General features: G+C 41.4%; 1 protein-coding gene across 2 annotated transcripts in view; it reads left to right on the top strand.

The window, feature by feature from the left end:
* The window catches only part of ERI1 (exoribonuclease 1), a 162,070-nt gene that overhangs the window by 102,946 nt on the left and 37,131 nt on the right, over positions 1 to 21,993 (top strand). The window contains exon 7 of one of the 2 annotated variants that reach the window (XM_023225303.2): positions 17,109 to 17,607. The exons of the other annotated variant lie outside the window; for it this stretch is intronic. Coding sequence (XP_023081071.1) covers positions 17,109 to 17,342 — 234 coding nt within the window. The 3' untranslated portion in view covers positions 17,343 to 17,607. Of the gene's footprint in view, positions 1 to 17,108; positions 17,608 to 21,993 lie in introns of those variants that run through there. 2 annotated transcript variants of the gene reach the window in all.

Genomic DNA, 21,993 nt, shown 5'->3' with positions numbered 1-21,993 from the left:
CAAAAAAAAAAAAAAAAAAAAAAAAAGAAAGAAAAGAAAAATCCCAAGACGTCAGACACAAGTGCCTCATAGGGAGGTAGAAACTGTGTACAAAGTACTGAGAGAACATCAAGTAAAGAGAAGCAACTCCATTGGGTGGGACAGAGCAACATCATCCCTTGTTTCCTTAAATTGCCAGTAAATATTTATCCCCTGCTTGCTACTGCTTGGGGCCGAACCATTCTCCTTTGTTTTAGAGAGAAGGAAAGAGCCCCTCTGCTCTCCCCTGCCTGGGAAATTCATCACACCACCAGCAGAGATCTTGGCTTTTTACACTATTTTGGGGGCTCTACTTGGCATAAAATAATACATTCCCTGCATGGGGCTAGGAGGGATTGCTGCTTTTCTCCCACCTCCTGTACGGTACATCTGGCCAACAGTCCCGATCATTGTTTGCAAAGCTTCTATTCGAACATGTATATTGTTTTATGAATGGCAAAAGAGGAAGCCAACAATAATCTTAGGTCTTCATCTGCTTCTTTCATCTGAAGGGCGGGATGATTCTGTGAAGCTGCCCTCCAGCCAGTGTCCCATGATCTCTGTTTCCTGGGAAACCAAGATCATCAAGATTATTGTCTTCTTTTGCTCACAGCACACCCACTCCTGGAGTCCCGAACTGCATTCCTTTCTAAATCCTACCATTCTTAAATGCTCTCTTTCCCTGGTGACTTTGTATCTGAATGGATTATTTGAAACTTCAGTGGTGCCTTATAGTGTTAGGAATTGTTTTTATGTCTTTCTGACTTATCTCCCCAAATATATTTTAAGCTATTCGAAGGCAGAAGATTCATAGCATGTGGCACAATGGCAGGCAAGGGCAAGTTCTCAAAGATCTCAAGAAAGCCTGTTGAGCCCAAATTCATAGCACTGTTGGTTATCATATATAAGGTCACTCGCCTGCTCTGATGAAGCCCTTTCATATGATGCCCAGGTTGTTGTAGAAGTCATACTAGAGAACGTCTAAGGACATGGGAATGTCTTGTTCGTAAAGGTCAGAGGAATAAGCTAGACTTTCCACTGTTGGAGGAGGTGAAATGCCACACAAGTGCTTACCTGAACCCAGTACCTCCATTCTCCCTCCACTGCCAGTTTACTTCCTATCACCTTCTCTGCCATGTAGAATCATCGAATGTCCCATACAAGTTTCTGATGTTATGTACAGACATACCTTGGAGATATTGCAGGTTCAGTTCCAGACCACTGCAATAAAGCAAGTATAGGCTGGGCACGGTGGCTCACACCTGTAATCCCAGCACTCTGGGAGGCTGAGGTGGGCAGATCATTTGAGGTCAGGAGTTCGAGGCCAGCCTGGCAAAAATGGTGAAACCCTGTCTCTACTAAAAATACAAAAATCAGCCGGGCACGGTGGTGGGCGCCTGTAATCCCAGTTACTTGGGATGCTAAGGCAGGAAAATCCCTTGAACCTGAGAAGCAGAGATTGCAATGAGCCAAGATGACGCCACTGCACTCCAGTCTGAGTGACAGAGTGAGACTCCATCTAAAAATAAAAAATAAAAATAAATAAATAAAGCAAGTATTACAATAAAGCAAATCGCCTGACTATTTTGGTTTCCTAGTGCACATAAAAGTTATCTTTGGGAGGCCAAGGTGGTCACATCACAAGGTCAGGAGATCGAGACCATCCTGGCCAGGCGTGGTAGCAGGGCCTGTAGTCCCAGCTACTTGGGAGGCTGAGGCAGGAGAATGCCGTGAACCCAGGAGGCGGAGCTTGCAGTGAGCTGAGATCGCGCCACTGCACTCTAGCCTGCAGGACAGAGTGAGACTTTCTCTCAAAAAAAAAAAAAGTTATCTTTATACTAAAGTCTATTAAGTGTTCAATAGCACTCGTCTAAAAAAAGATGTGTTTATCATCTTAATTTAAAAATACTTCAGGCTGGGTGTGGTGGCTCATGCCTGTAATCCCAGCACTTCGGGAGGCCAAGGCGGGTGGGTCACTTGAGGTCAGGAGTTCGAGACCAGCCTGACCAACATGGCAAAACCCCATGTACTAAAAATACAAAAATTAGTAGGATGTGGTGGCGGGTGCCTGTAATCCCAGCTCCTCAAGAGCCTCAGGCGAGAGAATTGCTTGAACCTGTGAGGCAGAGGTTGCAGTAAGCTGAGATTACGCCACTGCACTCTAGCCTGGGTGACAGTGAGACTCCATCTCAAAAAATAAATAAATAAAAATAAAAATACTTTATTGCTAAAAAATTGCTAACAATTATCCAAGCCTTTAGCAAGTCATAATCTTTTTGCTGGTGAAGAGTCTTGCCTCAATGCTGATGGCTGCTAACTTAGCAAGGTGGTAGTTACTGAAGATTGGAGTGGCTGTGGCTATTTATGAAAATAAGACAATAGTGATATTTGCTGCGTTGATTGACTCTTGCTTTCACAAAAGATTTCTCTGTAGCTCGTGATGCTGTTTAATAGCATTTTACCCATGGTAGAACCTCTTTCGAAATTAGAGTCAGTCCTCTCAAATCCTGCTGCTGCTGTGTCAACTAGGCTTAGGTAATATTCTAAATCCTTCATTGTTGTTTCAGGAATGTTCACGGCATCTTCAACAGGAGTAGATTCCATTTCAATAAACTACTTTCATTGCTCATCCATAAGAAGCAACTCCTCATTTGTTGAAGTTTTATCATGAGATTGCAGCACTTCAGTTATATCTTCAGGCTCCACTTCCAATTCGAATTCTCTTGCTATTCCCACCACCTCTGCATTGACTTCCTCCACCAAAGTCCTGACCCTCTCACAGTCATCCATGATGGCTGGAATCAACTTCTTCCAAATCCCCATTAATGTGGCTATTTTGGATGCATGCCTGTAGGCCCAGCTACTTGGGGGAACTGAGATGGGATTATTTGAGGCCAGGAGTCAGGAGTTCGAGGCTGCAGTGAGCTATGATTGTGCCACTTCACTGCAGCCTGGTGACAGAGTGATACCCTGTCTCCAAAAATATTTATAAAAAAACAAAAAATTAAAAATGTTTGTTGACCTCCTCCCATGACACACAAGACCACATAATGGCATCTTGAATGGCAAATCTTTTCCAGAAGGTTCTTAATTTACTTAGCCCAGCTCCATCACAGGAATCAGTATCTATGGCAGCTACAGCCTTACAAAATATATCTCTTAAATAAGACTTGAAATCTGAAATTACTCCTTGATTCGTGGGCTGCAGCATGGATACTGTGTTAGCAGGCATGAAATGGCATTAATCTCCTGTGCATCCCCATCACTGCTCCCGGGTCACTAGGTGCATTGTCAATGAGCAGTCCGATTTTGGAAGAAAACTTTTTTTCTGGAGCAATGGTTCTCAATAATGGGCTTGAAATATTCAGTAAACCATGCTGTAAACTGATGTGCTATCTTCTGGGTTTCTTTGTTCTCTTTATAAAGCACAGGCAGAGTAGGTTTAGCATAGTTGTTAAGGACCCTAGCATTTTAAGAATGGTCAATGAGCATTGGCTTCAACTAAAATTTACCAGCTGGATTAGCCCCTCATAAGAGAGTCAGCCCCTCCTATGAAGCCTGGCACTGATGTCTCCTCTCTAGCTGTGGAAGTTCTAGATGGCATCTTCTTCCAATGAAAAGCTATGTCTTCTACATCAAAAACCGGTTGTTGACTGTAGCAACCTTCATCAATTATGTTAGCTACATCTTCTGGATAACTCTCTGTAACTTCTGTGTCGAAACTTGCTGCTTCCTCTTACACTTCTGTATTATGGAGATGGCTTATTTTCTTAAACCTCATGAACTACCCCCTGGTAGCTTCCAACTTTTCTTCTGTAGCTCCCTTACCTTTCTCAGCCTTCACAGAATTGAGGAGAGTTAGGGCCTTGCTGTGGGTTAGGTTTTGGCTTAACAGAATGTTGTAGTTGGTTTCATCTTCTTACCAGACCACTAAAAATTTCTCCATATCAGCAACAAGGCTCTTTCACTTTCTTATCATTCATGTGTTCCCTGGAGTAGCACTTTGAATTTTCTTCAGGAACCTTGCCTCTGCATTCACAACTTGGCTAACTGGAGCAAGAGGCCTGGCTTTAGGCCTATGTCAGCTTTCAACATGGCTTCCTCACTAAGCTTAATCATTCCTATCTTTTGATTTAAAGTGAGATATGTGTGACTCTTCCTTTCACATGAACACTTAGAAATCATTGTAATATTATTAATTGGCCTAATTTCAATATCGTTATTGGAGTTGTTAACAATAACAATTTTGTTAATTGGCCTAATTTCAATATCGTTATGTCTCAGGGAATAGGGAGGACTGAGGAGAGGGAGGGAGACTGGGGGATGGCTGGTCAGTGGAACAATCAGAACATACACAACATTTATCAATTAAGTAACCGTCAAATTACTAATAACCAAAGGCAAAAGGAAAATCTTGAAAGTAGCTAAAGAAAACATAGTTTACAATGGAGAGCAACAATGTCAGTTATCACTGATTTCTGTGTAGAAACAGACAGAAGAAGACAGTGGAGTAACATCTTTAAAGTATAAAAGAAAAATACTCTCAACCCAGAATATCTATATCCGGTAAAAATATTCCTCAAGAATGAAAGTGAAATGAAGACATTTTTCAGATACACAGAATCTAAGATAATTAATTACTGGCAGAGCTAAACTCTGAGAAATACTACAATATAAGTTCTTTAGAATAATGGAAAAGTTATCACATAACATCTTAACCCATTGAGGCCGGTACAGCAAAATAACATAAACTGGGTAGCTTATAAGCAGAAATTTATTTCTTACAATTCTGGGGGCTGGGAAGCTAAAAGCGTCAGCAGATTTGGTGTCTGGTGAGGGCCCACTTTCTGCTTGACAGATGATGTCTTCTTGTTATATCTTCACATGGTGAAAGAGGCAACTGAGCTTCCTCGGGCCTCTTTCATAAAGGCACTAATCCTATTTGTGAGGGTCCCATCCTCATGGCCTAATCACCTCCCAAAGGTCCCACTTCCTAATACCATCACCTTAGGTTTTTTTCAACATATGAATCTTAGGGAGACACAAACATTCAGACCATAGTACATAGCAACTTGGAATTTCAAGGCGGAATGAAGAGCATAAGAAATGTTAAGTATTTGGGTGAACATGAAAGACTGTTCCCCTTTAATTTCTTTAAAATACACATAACTATTTTTTTTTTTTTTTTGAGACAGAGTCTCGCTGTGTCGCCCAGGCTGGAGTGCAGTGGCCGGATCTCAGCTCACTGCAAGCTCCACCTCTCGGGTTTACGCCATTCTCCTGCCTCAGCCTCCCGAGTAGCTGGGACTACAGGCTCCCGCCACCTCGCCCGGCTACTTTTTTGGATTTTTTAGTAGAGACGGGGTTTCACCGGGTTAGCCAGGATGGTCTCGATCTCCTGACCTCGTGATCCGCCCATCTCGGCCTCCCAAAGTGCTGGGATTACAGGCTTGAGCCACCGCGCCTGGCCACACATAACTATTTAAAGCAAAAATTAAGACATTGTTTCTAATGTATATAGATGTATATGGATATTGGTAAAATGTATCTAGATACATGAAAACTATATCAAAAAGAATAAAGGGACCTGTACAAGTGCAAGATTTATATATTTCATGTAAAGTGGTGCAAAAGTAGCCTTAAGTAAATAAGAAAGTTAAGGGTGTATATATTAATCCCTAGAATAATCACTAAAAACTAATGCAAATAGTCATAAATAAGCCAATGGATACATTAAAATAAAATTCTAAAATGTACAATTAACTCAAAAAAATGTAAGAAAGGAGGAACAGAGGAACAAAACACAGATAAGACCAACAGAAAACAAATAGAAAAGATTAGGCTTAAATCCAACCATAACAATAATTATATTAAATATTAATAGACTATGCATTCCAATTAAAAGGCAGAGATGGTCTTAATGGATAAAAAAGGTAGACCTAAATGAACACTAGCTATAAGAGTTACACTGTAAATATAAAAACAGTAGATTGAAAGTAAAGGTAAAGTAAAAGGATAGAATAGAAAAAGAAAGATATACCATACAAACAATAAACATAAGAAGACTGGGTGGCAATAATATCAGATGCAGTTGACTTTGAAACTAAAATTATTACCAGAGATAAGGAGGGACATTTCATAATGATAAAAGTATCAACTTATCAGGAAGACATAACAGTTATGTATGTGTATGGACCAAATAACAGAGCTTCCCAATATAAGCATACCTTGTTTTATTGCGCTTTGTGGATACTGAATTTTCTACAAAATGAAAGTTTGTGGGCAACCCTGCATCAAACAAGACTATCGTCACCATTTCTCCAAATGCACATGCTCACTTTGTGTCTCTGTGTCACATTTTGGTAATGCTTGCAATGTTTCAAACTTTCTCACTCTTTTTAGTGTAATACCATAAACCTTGAATTAATATCATGAGATCCATATTGAGTGCCCCTAGTGACACTGGAAATGCTCCCAAGAAACAGAGAAAAGTCATGACATGACAAGAAAAAGTTGACTTGCTTGATATGTACCATAGATTGAGCTCTGCAGCTGTGGTTGCCACCATTTCGGACAGATTATTCATCTTGTGAACAGGCAATGGAAACTTACGGTATCGGTACATACAGTAGAGTGTTGTAAATGTATTTTCTTCTCCTGATGATTTTCTTAATAACATTTTCTTTTCCCTAGCTTACTTTATTATAAGAATATAGTATATAATACATATACAAATATATGCTAATTGACTGTTTATATTATTGGCAAGGTTTCCAGTCAAAAGTCAGCTATCAGTAGTTCAGTTTTTGAGAAGTCAAAAGTTATATGCAGATTTTTGGCTGCATGGCAGGGGTCAGCATCCCTAACTTTCACATTATTCAAGGGTCAACTGTAATAATAATTGCTTATAGATTCTTTGCAAGGCCCAGTGCTAAATGTTCCATATACATTATCTCATTTGGCCTTCCCCCAAACCTTTACATTAGGGGCAAGTGTGGTTCTCATTTTGCAAATCGATGAGAGACCTAAAGGGATGGAGTGAGTTGTCTCTCAGTCACACAGCTGAGTGTGTTTGGAAGCAGGACTAAAATCTACCTCTGCCTGACTTGAAGGCCCCTTTTCTTATAAGAATGGGGTAGATACAGGTTTTATTCCTTCTTCCCCATAGACAAAAAGTAGCATGGTTCATGGTCATGTAAATACACATCCTGAATATTTACCCTTCTGATTCCCTTGCGTAGGGGAAATATCCACATCCAAGAGACCCCTGCAGTCTGCGGGGCTCCAGAGGGAGGGAGTCCTGTGGATGTGGAAGATCTGCTTTTATCTGAGTCATGAGATCGGACTGTGGGTCCCTGTTGTTGCTAACCCCCGTGTGATCTTGGGCAATTCACTGTCCCCTGTCTTTACCTCTACTTGCTCCTCAGTAAGTCACAATGAACTGAGATCTCTTCCTGAAATTACTTAGTCTAATTCTATGGTTAGTTCCTGGTGGCCAGGAACCAGAAATAAATCTCTCAGCAAAATTTTGCTTGTGGACCATGAATCTTAGAGTATCCATGGTATCACTGATATCTTTAATTCCCGGATATTTTCCAATAATGAAACTCCAATAAAGCCAGGATCTCTGGTTCTTAATGTGGTGTTCTCCAGATCTCTGACTCCACCTAACCCCGCTTCCCCCAGATCTATCATGTTTCAGTCCGTGCTGCTGGCCTGCCATTCCTTAGGAGTGCCTTAATCCTGGCTGGGTCACTTTTTTTTTTTTTTTTTTTCCCCAATCATAAGGGTTTCTTGATTCCTACAAAGGGAGAAAACTCAAGGGTGTGATAGTCATCCATCTTGGGAGCCTGTGCTCTGGAGTTGGGCGGCTCATCTTTCCCACCTACCAAAATTATCTCCCTGCCTAATCTGTCCAAGGTGGGCGGAAAAGGTTGTTTCCATTTACGACTCCCTTGCAGAACTCAGTTTCCATGACGCCGCTTCAGTACCACGCCTAGCCCTATATTAACAGCACGGTAGATTGGACACAGGGCCTCTTCTTCCAAGAATTCATCAATCCGTAAGTTTTCATTAAGTAAATTAAACTAAGGCTCTTGCTAGTGCCTTCCTGGCACAAGAAACTTGTCAGTTTCTGGAATCTCTAAGGGTTCACACCTCCCCTCCCTCATCTCCACCTTGTCTTATTATTATTATTATCATTATTATTATTATTATTATTATTATTATTATTATTATTACTGAGACAGAGTCTCACTCTGTCACCCAGGCTAGAGTGCAGTGGCGCGATCTCGGCTCACTGCAACCTCTGCCTCCCGGGTTTGAGTGATTCTCCTGCCTCAGCCACCCGAGTAGCTGGGATTACAGGCGCCCACCACTGTGCTCGGCTAATTTTTGTATTTTTAGTAGAGACGGGGTTTCACTATCTTGGCCAGGCTGGTCTCGTACTCCTGACCTCAAGTGACCCACCCGCCTCGGCCTCCCAAAGTGCTGGGATTACAGGTGTGAGCCACTACACCCGGCCTGTATTATTTTTATTTAAATAATTGTGCTGGAAAAATCATCCCGCTTGGGAAAAAAAAAAAGTAACGTAGGAAGAGGCATGGGGCAGACTCAGTGTGTTACAGCAGTCCTTTTGAGAATGACAGCTTGGGGCATAGCCACTGGAAGAATTCACCTTCCTCATCTTCTCAGAAATGGCTTTAGGATGAGGTTATGGGTATAAAATATGCTTTCCTTTAGGCTCACTGTGTAACTTTGGGGAAGGAATTTAACCTTGCAGTGGTCCAAGTGCAAATGTCCAAGGTGTTACTTCCCATAATTTTGTGACAATAAGAATTCTTGAAATACTAGGAGACCCTTGCAAAAATAAAGTGACCTTGCAAAAGTGACATTTCTGGCCACTGCTGAATCTATAACAGGACTTAAAATGGAGCTTTCTGGTTGGTCATAAATTTATGCCCTCAATTTACTCTGAGACCGACCTCTCCAGTTGATTCTGGGGATGTCTAAATCATGTGTCAGCATCTTACACGCCATGGGCCAGTGATGACGAGGGCTGGATTTTCGCACATGGGAAGGCCAGGTGGCATCACTTTTGCTTATGACTTCCATTTGCCATCTCCCTCTTTCCACTTCTCCTGCTGCTTGTGAGAATAGATCCACATTTGCTAACCTAGACCTCATGGGAGTTAGAGTCACCAAACAAAGAGAAGAAGGCCCTTAGCTTGGCAAAACTTCAAAAGTTTCCACTTTCTAATCTAAAGGGGCAAAACTACAGCCATACTTTGGAATGAAGACTGACGTTTCCCCAGAACTTCTAAAGTCTCACCAATGGTTAATCAAATATCAAATTCTCACAGCAAGAATTTTCCAGAAGGGGAACAGGTAACTGGATGTCATTTAACTTCCCTGGGCCTTAATTCTCTCATCCGTAAAATGAGGCAGTAGGAGTCACTGGTGCTCCACAGTTCTTTCCTGAGTCAACTATGTAAGAGTCTTATCTTTTTATTCTTTTTTGTTCTTTTTTATTTTTTAATTTTTGAGACAGGATCTCACTCTGTCGCCCAGGCTGGAGTGCAGTGGCATGATCTCGGCTCACTGCAGCCTTGACCTCCCAGGCTCAAGTGATCCTCCCATCTCAGCCTCCCGAGTAGTTGGGAGGGACCACAGGCATGCACCAACATGCCCAGGTAATTTTTAAATTTTTTTTGTAGAGACAGAGTTTCACCATGTTGCCCAGGCTGGTCTCAAACTCCTGGGCTCGAACAATCTGCCTGTCTTGGCCTCCTAAAGTGCTGGGATTACAGGCGTGAGCCACTGCACCCAGCTGTCTTTTTATTCTATTGCATTCAAGTATTATTGCCAAAGGCTGCTATTACCTAAAATTAGCCGTTTTATTAGTCTTCTCTTCCCCCTTCCCACACTATAATATACAATGATTAGTAAAAGCTCATGACTTCTATCTTGCTCTAGCTCAGCAAACAATAGAAGGCTCTCATCCTCCTATGGATATATTTCAGGTCTTTTCACTGATTTTTCTTAGGTATCTATAGTATCTTGGGAGGGTTTCTATTCCCAACTAACCCTATATCCTCTCTAAAGACCTACCCAAATATTCTAGCTTTAACTTCTCAGGAAAGTTCTATTCTTGTATTTCCAGTTACCCATAGAGAATTTTCACTTGGAAAGAACATCTCATCATAAGACAGTTAACAGATATTTTTGAGTGGCTATGATATATCCATTGTTACGAGTAATCTAGAAGAAACATCAGACACTGCCTCTGTTCTTTTTTTTTCTTTTATCTTTTTTTTTTTTTTTTTTTTTTGAGACAGAGTTTCGGTCTTGTTGCCCAGGCTGGAGTGCAGTGGTGCAATCTCAGCTCACTGCAACCTCTGCCTCCCGGGTTCAAGCGATTCTCCTGCCTCAGCCTCCTGAGTAGCTGGGATTACAGGTGCCCACCACCACGCCCAGCTAATTTTTTGTATTTTTAGTAGAGATAGGGAGGGTTTCACCGTGTTAGCCAGGATGGTCTCAATCTCCTGACCTCAGGTAATTGACCCGCCTCGGCCTCTCAAAGTGCTGGGATTACAGGCATGAGCCACCACACCCGGCCACCTCTGTTCTTCAGAAACTTAAATTACAACAAGGGAGGAAAAAACAAATATATTCATCCAGCAAACACTTGTTGAGGATCTATTTGTGTGAGATACTTCAAAGTCTGATAGGAAATGTCGCCATGTATCTCAATTTGCCAGGCACTGTCTTATTTATACCTGTCGCATTGGTGTGTTATAAATAGCAATCCTTCTGACCTTCAAAAGTGCCCTAGTTTGTAGGGCAGATTAGAAGATTGCTTTGATGCTGGAAAGTGATAGGGCCTTGATAACCTCATCCGCTAGAGTCAGGTCAATGGAGAAGATTACCATAGCAACTAAGGACCATTATGTTAACAGAAACAGATATTGTCACACCCTGGATATTTTTGTAATTTGAATGAGGCAATCTCATTCATTATCTGAGATATTTCTAGAAGCTATATTCATGTTGTTGGTTAATGCAAATTGTTATTTTCTCCAGCTTACAATTCTGATCAGCATCTATGCCTCTGGGATAGGCTTAGCCTATGCTGAGACAGGTCAGATCTCACGTCTATAGGAAATGGACCAAGGAGAAGCCTTGAAGAGTGGGCAGGCCTGGTGTGGTGGCTCACGCCTGTAATCCCAGTAGTTTGGGAGGCCAAGGCGGCCAGATCACTAGAGGTCAGGAGTTTGAGACCAGCCTGACCAACATGGTGAACTCCGTCTCTACTAAAAACAATCCAAAAAAATTAGCCGGGTGTGGTGGCACATGCCAGTAGTCCCAGCTACTCGGGAGGCTGAGGCAGGAGAATTGCTTGACCTTGGGAGACAAGTGAGCCGAGATCACGCTACTGCGCTCCAGCCTGGGAGACAGAGCGAGACTCCACATGAAGAGAGGGGACCTGAAGTTTCATCAGCTCAGTTCCATAATCATGCCGGGGTGGCTACTCCATGCTGGGCACTGCCTCTAGTCAACAGGGCAGAAGGAATTTTATGAGCAGAGCGTGGAGATGGGAAACAGCATGTGGTGTGTGGGGCCCGTGGAGTAACTTGGCACTGGTGGCCGTCTACAGTGTGTGGCAGTGGCCAGCAGGGGATGTGCTATGGGAATAGGCAGAAGCCACATGATGGAGAACCTACATCAAGAAACATCATGCTTTTTTAAAGTGTGAAAATGAAAAAGGTACCTCCGATGTGGCTCTATCCCAAGGGCTCTGACTGCCTTGGCAGCTGCCACACCTGCAGCAAGACGATCCATTTTCAGCCCTTCTGGGGAATCCCTGAAAACCTCTCTGCCCCTCCAGGGCTCTGTCCAGCTGTATGTTACTCGTATTTGCAGATTTAGTGCTGATGAGACAGTTTCTGGAGACCCGGGACAAACAATGCTGGCTGGAACAGCCAACCCCGGGCAGTCAGCCCCTTGCTTGGCAGAACTTCCAGGTGCTACAGAAGAGCTGGTGCAGCAAGGACGATCGATTCGTGTGGGTCAAAGTAGGGGTGTTGATGTTCTTCCGGAATGTGCAGCAGTTGCTGATAATGTTGGCTGACACTGAAGATCCTGCCAATTTCTGTAATCTTCCTTCCTGCTGGTAGACTCGGATGGTCCCAAAGGCCATGTATACCAGCCTGGAGTGACATCCCGAAGCCACTGGATCTTGAACTCCCTGCCACTCTGAACTGCAACGCACAGAGCAGGTGATCTTATTCACACTGGCGACATAAGTTCTTGGCAACAGGAGCAGAGCAGTATGGTTTGGTGCAAACACAAGAAGTTAAAAAAATAAAAATTAAAAAAGGAAAGAGAGGGGAAAAAATGCTCATGTCAGTGTGGAATGGGCAAACAGAAGCCACCAGAAAGGTAAAATATGAAACTAGCAGGAAGAACTGTCTCCAATTGCATGAGAAGAACATGCCAACAAAGATTATTTTCGGCCAGGCGCGGTGGCTCAAGCCTGTAATCCCAGCACTTTGGGAGGCCAGGATGGGCGGATCACAAGGTCAGGAGATCGAGACCATCCTGGCTAACACGGTGAAACCCCGTCTCTACTAAAAAATACAAAAAACTAGCCGGGCAAGGTGGCGGGCGCCTATACTCCCAGTTACTTGGGAGGCTGAGGCAGGAGAATGGCATAAACCTGGGAGGCGGAGCTTGCGGTGAGCTGAGATCCAGCCACCGCACTCCAGCCCGGGTGACAGAGTAAGACTCCATCTCAAAAAAAAAAAAAAGATTATTTTCAAAGATAATTGTTAAGAAACACATGGCCAAGAACTTTTTAAAAAATCAAGTACAAGCCAGGCATGGTGGCATGTGCCTGTGGTCCCAGCTACTTGGAAGACTGAGGCAGGAGGATGGCTTAAGCCCAGAGTTTAACACTGTAGTGTGTGATGATCATGCCTGTGAATAGTCACTACACTCCAGCCTGGGTGACATAGCAAGACCCCAGCTCTAAAAAAAAAAAAAAAAAAAAAATTATGTGCTGACATTTGTTTTCCAGTTAGCTGGGCACCAGCACTTGAAGAAATATCTCTTTTAGGATGAAGAGATCTTTTCCTGAAGTTGTGTGAAACAGTTTTTCCTCTGTACTAACTCATTTAAACATTAATGAGTCTTAATTACTTTTTCTTCTCTATTGCAAGAGTCTCACTGGTGTTCATTTGGTGAAGAATCAGCGATGAACTCTAAGGGAGTGTGGGAGGCATTCTCCTCCTCTGAGGACTGTCAAGATGCCAATAGATAGAAATAATCTTGAACAAAAAGTCCACGAGGTTATTGGGCTGATTTGTTGTCCATTCTGGGTCATGTGCATGCCAAGTCCATCTTTTTCATCCAAAATGCCTTCATGAGTATGTTCTGAACTGGGATCCTGAGGGTCATACGATTATGACTATTTTTTAACTGTGACTCTCACCAGAGAGAATACTCCAATTTAACATGCCCCTTTATGAAGTTCAACTCATGATTAATTGTTGTTTACACCAGCGCTACTCAAAGTGTGGGTCTCTGATGCTCGGGGTCTCTGATGCTCTGATGCAAGCTGTAAATCAACATAGTGCTTTCTTCATGGAGAAACTCAAGCACTAAAATCCTGTCCGCCAAACTACAGTGTGCTTGGTGAGGCGGTTGACACACATTATGGTGCAAGCTTCTCCTCTTGATGTGGCAGGGTAACCATTTGCAGACCAACATCTGTCTACAGACTGCACTTTGAGGCACTCTGAAATACACTTGACATATACTTACATCATCTTTGTAATCTATAAGACGTAATCTATAATTATTAATCTGTCTCAACTTTAAAAAGATTATTTTGAAACAATTTCAAATTTATAGAGAAGTTGCAAGACTACTACAAAAAACTCCTGTATACCTTTCTTTCTTTTCCTTTTTTTAATTTATAATTTTTTTTTCTTTTGTAGAGATGGGGTCTTGCTATGTTGACCAGGCTGGTCTCAAACTCCTGGCCTCAAGTGATCCTCCCATCTCAGCCTCCCAAAGTGCTGGGATTACAGGCATGAGCCACCATACCCAGCCCCCGTATGCCTTTCATTCAGACTCCTTTCAAGTTTTGCCCATGATGTGCTTGCTACCAGTGGGTCCAATTCATGATCCCATGATCTAGCCTCTTTCTATCTGGATGTTTCTTGGAGTTCCATGCCCTTGACCTTTATGAAGGTTACATTTTATAGAATGATCCTTAAGTTGGATTGTTCTCTGTTTCTTCATGATTAGACCAGGTCATGCATTTTGGACAAGAATGTCACAGAAGTGATGCAGTGGTCTCACTGCCCACTATCAAATAGCCCCTGATGTCATTTTGCCCTATTGGTGATGGTAACTTTGATTGCTTGATTAAGATGGTGTCTGCCCCATTTCTCCACTCTAAAGTTACTTTTTTCTTTTGTAGTTAATATTATGTAAATATTCCATTACTCATTCCATCTTTACTTCCTTGTTTTAGAACTCATTGTTGTTTCTTGCTGGAGTTAATTATTACTGTGATGTTTGCCTAATGGTAATTTTCTAATTGTATTATTCCCCTTACATTAATAACTTGGCATTCTATTGTAAGGAAGAAGTTTTGCATCTCCCATTTTTACAAACAAATGTGTTATCATCCATTCTATGCTTCTATTATTCAATGGGTTACAAACCTCACTCATTAATTACTTTGATGTTCATGTAGACCCAGATTTTGACAGTTGGTTTCCTGTAAAGCTGGATTCCGCATCCTTTTGCCATGTGCCTCTCCTTCTTTGAGAACTTCTTCACAAAAAGCCCTTCCAGGATATCTGGTACTTTTACTGTTCCAGATCTGCATCAGCCAGTTCTTTGAGGAGCCTTAGTTCCTTTTCATGGATATTTAGAAGCCAAGATCTAGGTGCAAAGTAGGCCCTTTGCTACTGGTGTGTTGCTTCTCCAGGCCCTCTCAGTGGACAGAATTAGGAAATAGATGTATTTGTATCCGTCCATATATGCAAACACACAAAGATGTGTTTACACACACATACGCCTTTACATCTATAATTCTATCTTGACATTTTAGGGTTGCATCATCCTTAGTGTATTTATTTGCTGGCCGCTGTAGGTAGCCATTCTCTCGACTACGTGAGGGGCCTCTCACCTTGCTCTGACTCTGTCCTCATGATTGTTACCATTGTCAGGTGCCACCAGCTGCTTCTGCCACCTTGCTCCAATACCACTCTTGCCCAGGCCACCGTCACCTGCCTTTCTTGTGCCTGCTCAGTGACCCTTGGGCTGAATTAGGAAAGAGAGGAAGGAAGCCAAATTTTTGTTTCTTAATTAGAAAAGGAAGTAAGCAAAGGCTAAATTGAGATTACCTGCCAAGGTTACTCCTTTGTTTCCCCTTAGGAGACAGATAAGACAGCCTGTCAGGATGACATCAGCATTGAAATGAAAGGGTCTTCAGTATCTCTAAGTCTGTTTCAGGATCGTAATCATGGCCAGAAGGGTGGGAGGGGTGGTGCTTGTGCATCCTGCAGTGCACGTCAGCCTTGGTTTTTGCAGCGGGAATAAGGCTATCAGTGCTGGCTTTAATGTCGCTAAATCAGCAGAATGCTTGTCAACTGGTCTAGACATGCATCATGCCTGATGAAAGAAGATGAGAAAATAGAACATTGGTTTTTCTGACAAGGGGCATTTGGAAACGTGGGGGTGTTACGCGTTGTCACAATGCCTGGGGCCCACTGACATTTGGTGAGCAAGAGCCAGGGATATAAATGTTCTGTAGTGCACAAGGCAGTCCTGCATGACAATGTCTTGTCCCATTCAAATGCCAGTGGAGCCCCCTCTAAGAGATACAAACAGGTGCTCACCCACAGGGGCACAGTTTGTAATGCTTTCATGCCATTACTGCTGTCGTGTTGATGAGGGGACATGGTCTCCAGGCTCCACCAGATGGGAGCAAAATAACCATAACTGCCAGAAATAGGAGCGTTTGTAGTAACTGCTTCCACACATTCTAGATACCCACCCACTGTGTGCAGTTATGAGTGAAATTGTGGCACCTTTGTGAAACCCACAGCCCTGACCTTGGTCCTAGTGGGCAGCATGACATTGGAATAAAATTCAAGACATCACGTGATCCTGTGTTGTGCCCTCTGTTGAAATTAGCAACTGGAAAATAAATGTGTTTCTACGGTCAAGGAGAACTGGTTACCTATTATGAGCTCACACATCCCGTCACTTGGTCAAGGAGTACTTGCTTGCACTTCCAAATTGATTGTAAGCTCCTCGAGAGCAAGAGGCCGTATGGCAGGCTTGTGTAATCACCCACGGTGTCTTGCAATTAGTAGGTGATTACTAGCCCGTGACTCAAGGTTTGATTTTTGCCCAGCTGGACCATTCACCATAACACTGGGTAAGGGCTCACATCTGTTTTCTACAGTGTTCCATCACCTCACTAATGGCTGAAAGCTGTAAACTTCTGAACTGGTTAAGCAAGGGAGAGGAAGCAAAGCCCTTTTCTCTTTCATCTACTCTCTCTCCCGCCCTTCCTCTGATTTATAGGCTGTCAGAAGTGGATGCAGGAATGACTTCCGGATAGGTGGGTAAATGACCCTACTGCTGAATTGTGCTACTTTAAGCTCAGAGCTGAAGAGCAGGACATCCAGGCTTGGGAGGACAGCTAGGGTCATAGGTGTAGGGTGGCTTGAACTCTCTGTTTAACGTTCAGCAAGTCTTCTAACCTCTCTGGGCCTCATTGTCTGCATCTGTAAAATCGGGAGGTTGGACCTCACGATCTCTTCACATCTGTGGTTCTACAGTTTCTTGTCTTGGACCTCATGAAATGCTATGAATCACGGCCACATCCTGAACAATAGGCAAAGTGACAGGGAAATGTCACAAGGATGGCAAAGTGACAGGGAAAACAGAGTGAAAAGTGTGTCCTATGGTAACACTGGAAAGACCGTTCTCTGGCCACAGTTCAAACCTCTCTTTCTCAGTGAGGTTTGTCTTTTGTCTTTTTCTTGTTCTTGTAATTACAGGAAGCACAGCAAACAGCACTTACAGCTGCTGCTTTCCCAGCTAGGAGGATAAGCCAGGCTCACGCTCTGGGGCTGGAGAGATGGTCTGTTGACCTCAGCTTTACTTCCAGACCACAGGAGTCCCACATTTGTCCAAGACCTCTTTCTTTTGTCCCATGGAAGGAGGGCTGCAATGACTGGACAGTTCACTCTCAGCAACCACTTCTGATCTTTGAAATTCTGATCTCCTTTTAACAAAGTACGGTGAGAAGTAATTTAGACTAAATGACTTGACACCTGTATTTCCTGTTACTTTACTTTTCTTTCCATAATTATTGTAATTCCTGAAAAGTGGAAAAGTACTTTCTCCATCATTTCTCATTTTTCCCTTTTACCTTAAAAACATAACTCTGCATTTATTATAAACTATCTTAAATCTACTTTGGAAGTGATTTGAAAATAAACTGCAAAATAACAGTGTTGTAGGTGTCTAACAAGCTTTGTGTTGTAGTCAAGAGGAAAAAGCAGTAGACACATTTAGTAGTAAGTATATGAAGTAGAAGGCATATGAGAGAATATTTAAATCATTGTTTTTCAAATTGCAGGTTGTAGCCCATTAGTGGGTCCTGAAATCAATTTAATGAGTTGCAATCAGAATTTTTTAAAAATAATATAGAATAGAGTAGAAAATACCAGAGTACATGACACATAAAAAATGTTTGTTAATGAAATGTTTGCTTAGGCAAGTTCTGACTTGCCTAAAACATCAAAGCTATTAGAAACTATAAAAAACAGAACAAGAACTTTGCACAGTAGATGAGAGCATTTTATTTTACTAAGAATTAGTTTATATAATTAGCTATTGTGATGTCCCATTTAATTTAGAAATAGTCTTTGCAAAATCCACTGAGAAAACCACTTGATTAAATATTTATTGAGTGCTCAAATGTATGAGAAAGTGTGCAAAAAAATGTAATGAAAATACTACTTATTAGGTCCTGTAACTAATAAAGATATTCAACTATAATTTAAAAGCTCCCAAAAGGGAAATTTCTAGGCCCAGAAGGTTTCAGTGGTGAATTCCATTGAACATTTAAAGAAAATTTAATAATTTTACACAATTTCTTCCTGAAAACAAAAGGGGAGGGAATGCTTATCACTTCATCTTATGAGGCTAGTATTACACTGATACAAAAAAAAAAAAAAGATCAATATGGCTTATCAACTTAGACACAAAAATCCCTGGCAAAATATTAGCAAATCAAATCTAGAAATATATTAAAAGAATTATATACCATGACAAAATTTATTTCAAGTATGCAAAGTTATTAGGTCAATATTAAAAAATCAATCCATATAATCCACTGCAAAGAAAGAAAAAAATCACACAGTCATATCAATTGACACAGAAAAAGCATTTGACAAAATCCAACAGCCACTCATGATAAAAACTCTCAGCAAACTAGTAATAAAGGAAATCTTCTTTAGCTTGATAAAGAGTAGCTATTAAAAGCCTACAGGTAACATCGTGCTTCATGTTGAAAGACTGCATCCTGTCTAAGATTAGAAACAAGGCAAGGATGTCTACTCTCACCACCCTTATTCAACATGGTGCTAGAAATTCTAGCTATTGCAAGAGTGCAAGAGAAGTAAATGAATAGTGTAGAGACTGGAAAGGAAGAAATTAAACTGCCCCTATTTTCAGATGAAATGATTATCTACATAGACAATCTCAAGTGATCTATAAAAACTCCTAGAATTAATAAGTGAATCCAGCAACCCTGCAGGGTATAAGATTGGCACACAAAATTAATTGCATTTCTATTTGTAAAAATGAACATCCAGAAACCAAAATTAGAACACAACACAAGTCACTCCAAATAAAATGAAATACTTATATGAAGGATTTCTGTGCTGGAAATAACAAAATGCTTATTAAAGAAATTAAAGAAGATCTAGATAAATGGAGAGGCATACTATGTTCATGGATTAAAAGACTTAACATTTTAAGTCAATTCTTCCCAAATTGATCGACAGATGTAATGCAATTTTGATCAAAATCTCAGCAAGAGTTTTTGTAGACAGAGACAAGATTAGAGTTTACATGAAAATTTTTAAAATTTTTTAGAATTTAAAAAGTCTTGGGGCTGGGTGTGGTGGCTCATGCCTGTAATGCCAGCACTTTGGGAGGGCAAGGCGGGCAGATCACAAGGTCAGGAGATTGAGACCATCAATCTCCTGACTAACATGGTGAAACTCTGTTTCTACTAAAAATACAAAAAATTAGCTGGGTGTGGTGGCGGGCGCCTGTAGCCCCAGCTACTTGGGAGGCTGAGGCAGGAGAATGGCATGAACCCAGGAGGCGGAGCTTGCAGTGAGCCGAGATTGCGCCACTGTACTCCAGCCTGGGTGACAGGGCAAGACTTTGTCTCGGAAAAAAAAAAAACCGTGTAAAAAAAGAATACAGTGTGAGGAATTACTCTACCTCATATTAGGTTTTACTATATAGCCACAGTACTCAAGATAGTATGGTATTGTTCAGGGATAGGCATATATATAATTGAAACAGAATAGAGAAACCATAAATTAACCTATATAAATATGAAAGAACCCATAAATCAACCTATGTAAATATCTCCAACTGCTTATTGACAAAGACGCAAAAGAAAGCCTTTTCAACAAATGGTACTGAAGTAAGTGGGCATGTGTAAGCAAAAAAAGAAACCACAACCCAAACCTCTCACCTTATCAAATTTAACTCAGAATGCAACATATTTGTAAATTTAAAATGTAAAACTATAAGACTTTTGGAGGACAACAAAGGAAAAAACATTTGAGATGTAGGCCTAGGCAAAGAGTTCTTATACTTGATATCAGAAGTGTGATCCCATAAAGGAAAAAATTGATAAAAAGTAAACTTTCCTATGAGAAAGTCCATGTGAGGAGAATGAAAAGGCAGACTGAGAGAAATATTTTCAAATAATACATACGACAAAAGACTAGTACCTGGAATATATAAAGATCTGTCAAAACTCAATAGTGAAAAAAAAACCCAGTCTACTTGGAAAATGGGCCAAAGACATACATATATTTCACTAAATAAGATATATATATGGCAAACAAGCACACAAAAAAGTTCAGTGTAATTAACAACTGAGGTAATGTAAATTAAAACCACAATGAGATGTTACTACATGCCTTTCAGAATTGCTAAAATAAAGAGTAGTGACAACAGTGGTCAGGTGTGGTGGTGCTTACCTATAAGATTGTGTGAGCCCAGGAGTTCAAGTTCAGCCTGGACAACATAGTGAGACTCTGTCTCTAAGTAAATAAATAAAAACAGTGACAACACAAAAAGCTGACGAGGATGCAGAGAAACTGGATACATTACTGCTGACATTGTAAAATGTTATAGCCACTCCAGAAAACAGTTTGGTAGTTTCTTATAAAACTAAACAGGAGACTGCCATATGACCCAAAAATGTCCCTCTTGGGCATCCATCCCAGAGAAATGAGAATGTGTATTTGCACAAACACCTGTACATGAATGTTCATAATAGCTTTATTCATAATAAACCCAAAGTAGACACAACTCAAATGCTCATCAATATATTATTAATCTGTATTATGGAATAGTCCTCAGCAATGAAAAGGAACAAATTGTTGATACATGGACCAACTTGGATGAATCTCCATGGAAATAAGCTGCGGGGAAAGTCAATCCTCAAAGTTTACCTGTAGGATTCCACTTACATAACATTCTTGAACTGACAAAATTAAAGAAATAGAGAACAGATTCATGGTTGCCAGGGATCAAGGACCATGGTGGGAGTGGAGTGGGGGAGGAGAAAAGCCAGGCAATGGGGAGGAGCTGTGGTTATAAAGGACATGAAAGATCCTTGTGGTTCTGTGTCCTGACTGGGGCTGGGAGCAGTGGCTCATGCCTGTAATCCTAGCACTTTGGGAGGCTGGGGCAGGAGGGCCGCTTAAGTCCAGGAGTTTGAGACCAGCCTGGGTAATGTGGCAAAATCCCATTTATGTTAAAAAAAAAAAAATACAAAACATTAGCCAGGCATGGTGGCACACACCTGTGGCCCCAGCATCTTGGTAGGCTGAGGTGGGAGGATTGTCTGGGCCCGGGAGGTTAAGGCTGCAGTGAGCCATGATTGCATCACTACACTCCAGCCTGGGTGACAGCAAGACCCTCTCTCTCTCAGAAAAAAGGTAAAAATTATATCCTGACTGAATTAACATCACTGTCATAGTTGTGATACTGTATGCTAGTTTTGCCACATGTTACCAATGGGGGAAACTGAGTCAATGTTACATGGAACCTCTCTGTCTTGTTTCTTACAACTGCATGCGAATCTACCATTATTTCAAAACAACAATTTAAAATTTAAAAAGGAAACGTGAGGACTCTCTGGTCTTAGATGCAAGCAAATGGAGTAAAAAATGTATAATTTGGGCAAAGACTAAAATAACTATTGGAGGATTCTAAATGGCTTGGTGACAATGACATGCCTTCTCTTTCTACATTGCCATAGAGTACTTAGTCCCAGTCATACCCTTGCCCATTAAGGCATTCAATAATTTTGTTGTATGTGTTATTATTAGTGTGGAATAGACGTTGCTCTGTCAAGCGGTTTAATATATGAATGTAAATATAAATCACATATGTATAATAGGCAGCTCAAGCGTGGTTCTGTGTGAACAAGCCAATATTTTTTTTGTGTGTGAAAGGACATGATAATTATCCTTGAGAACAGAAGGAAAACGCAACCAGAGTCCACATTTACTTTGGGGTCCACAGCTGTATCCTTCCCATGGAGGTTTTGCTTGTTCACTGGCTTTTGCCTTTTTCTATAGAATATCCTTCAACCACATTCATCAGCCTAGGAGGCAG

This window comes from Piliocolobus tephrosceles, chromosome 7 (genome assembly GCF_002776525.5).
Source record: "Piliocolobus tephrosceles isolate RC106 chromosome 7, ASM277652v3, whole genome shotgun sequence".
NCBI classification, from domain to species: Eukaryota; Metazoa; Chordata; class Mammalia; order Primates; family Cercopithecidae; genus Piliocolobus; species Piliocolobus tephrosceles.
This window is presented reverse-complemented; position numbering and strand designations above follow the sequence as displayed.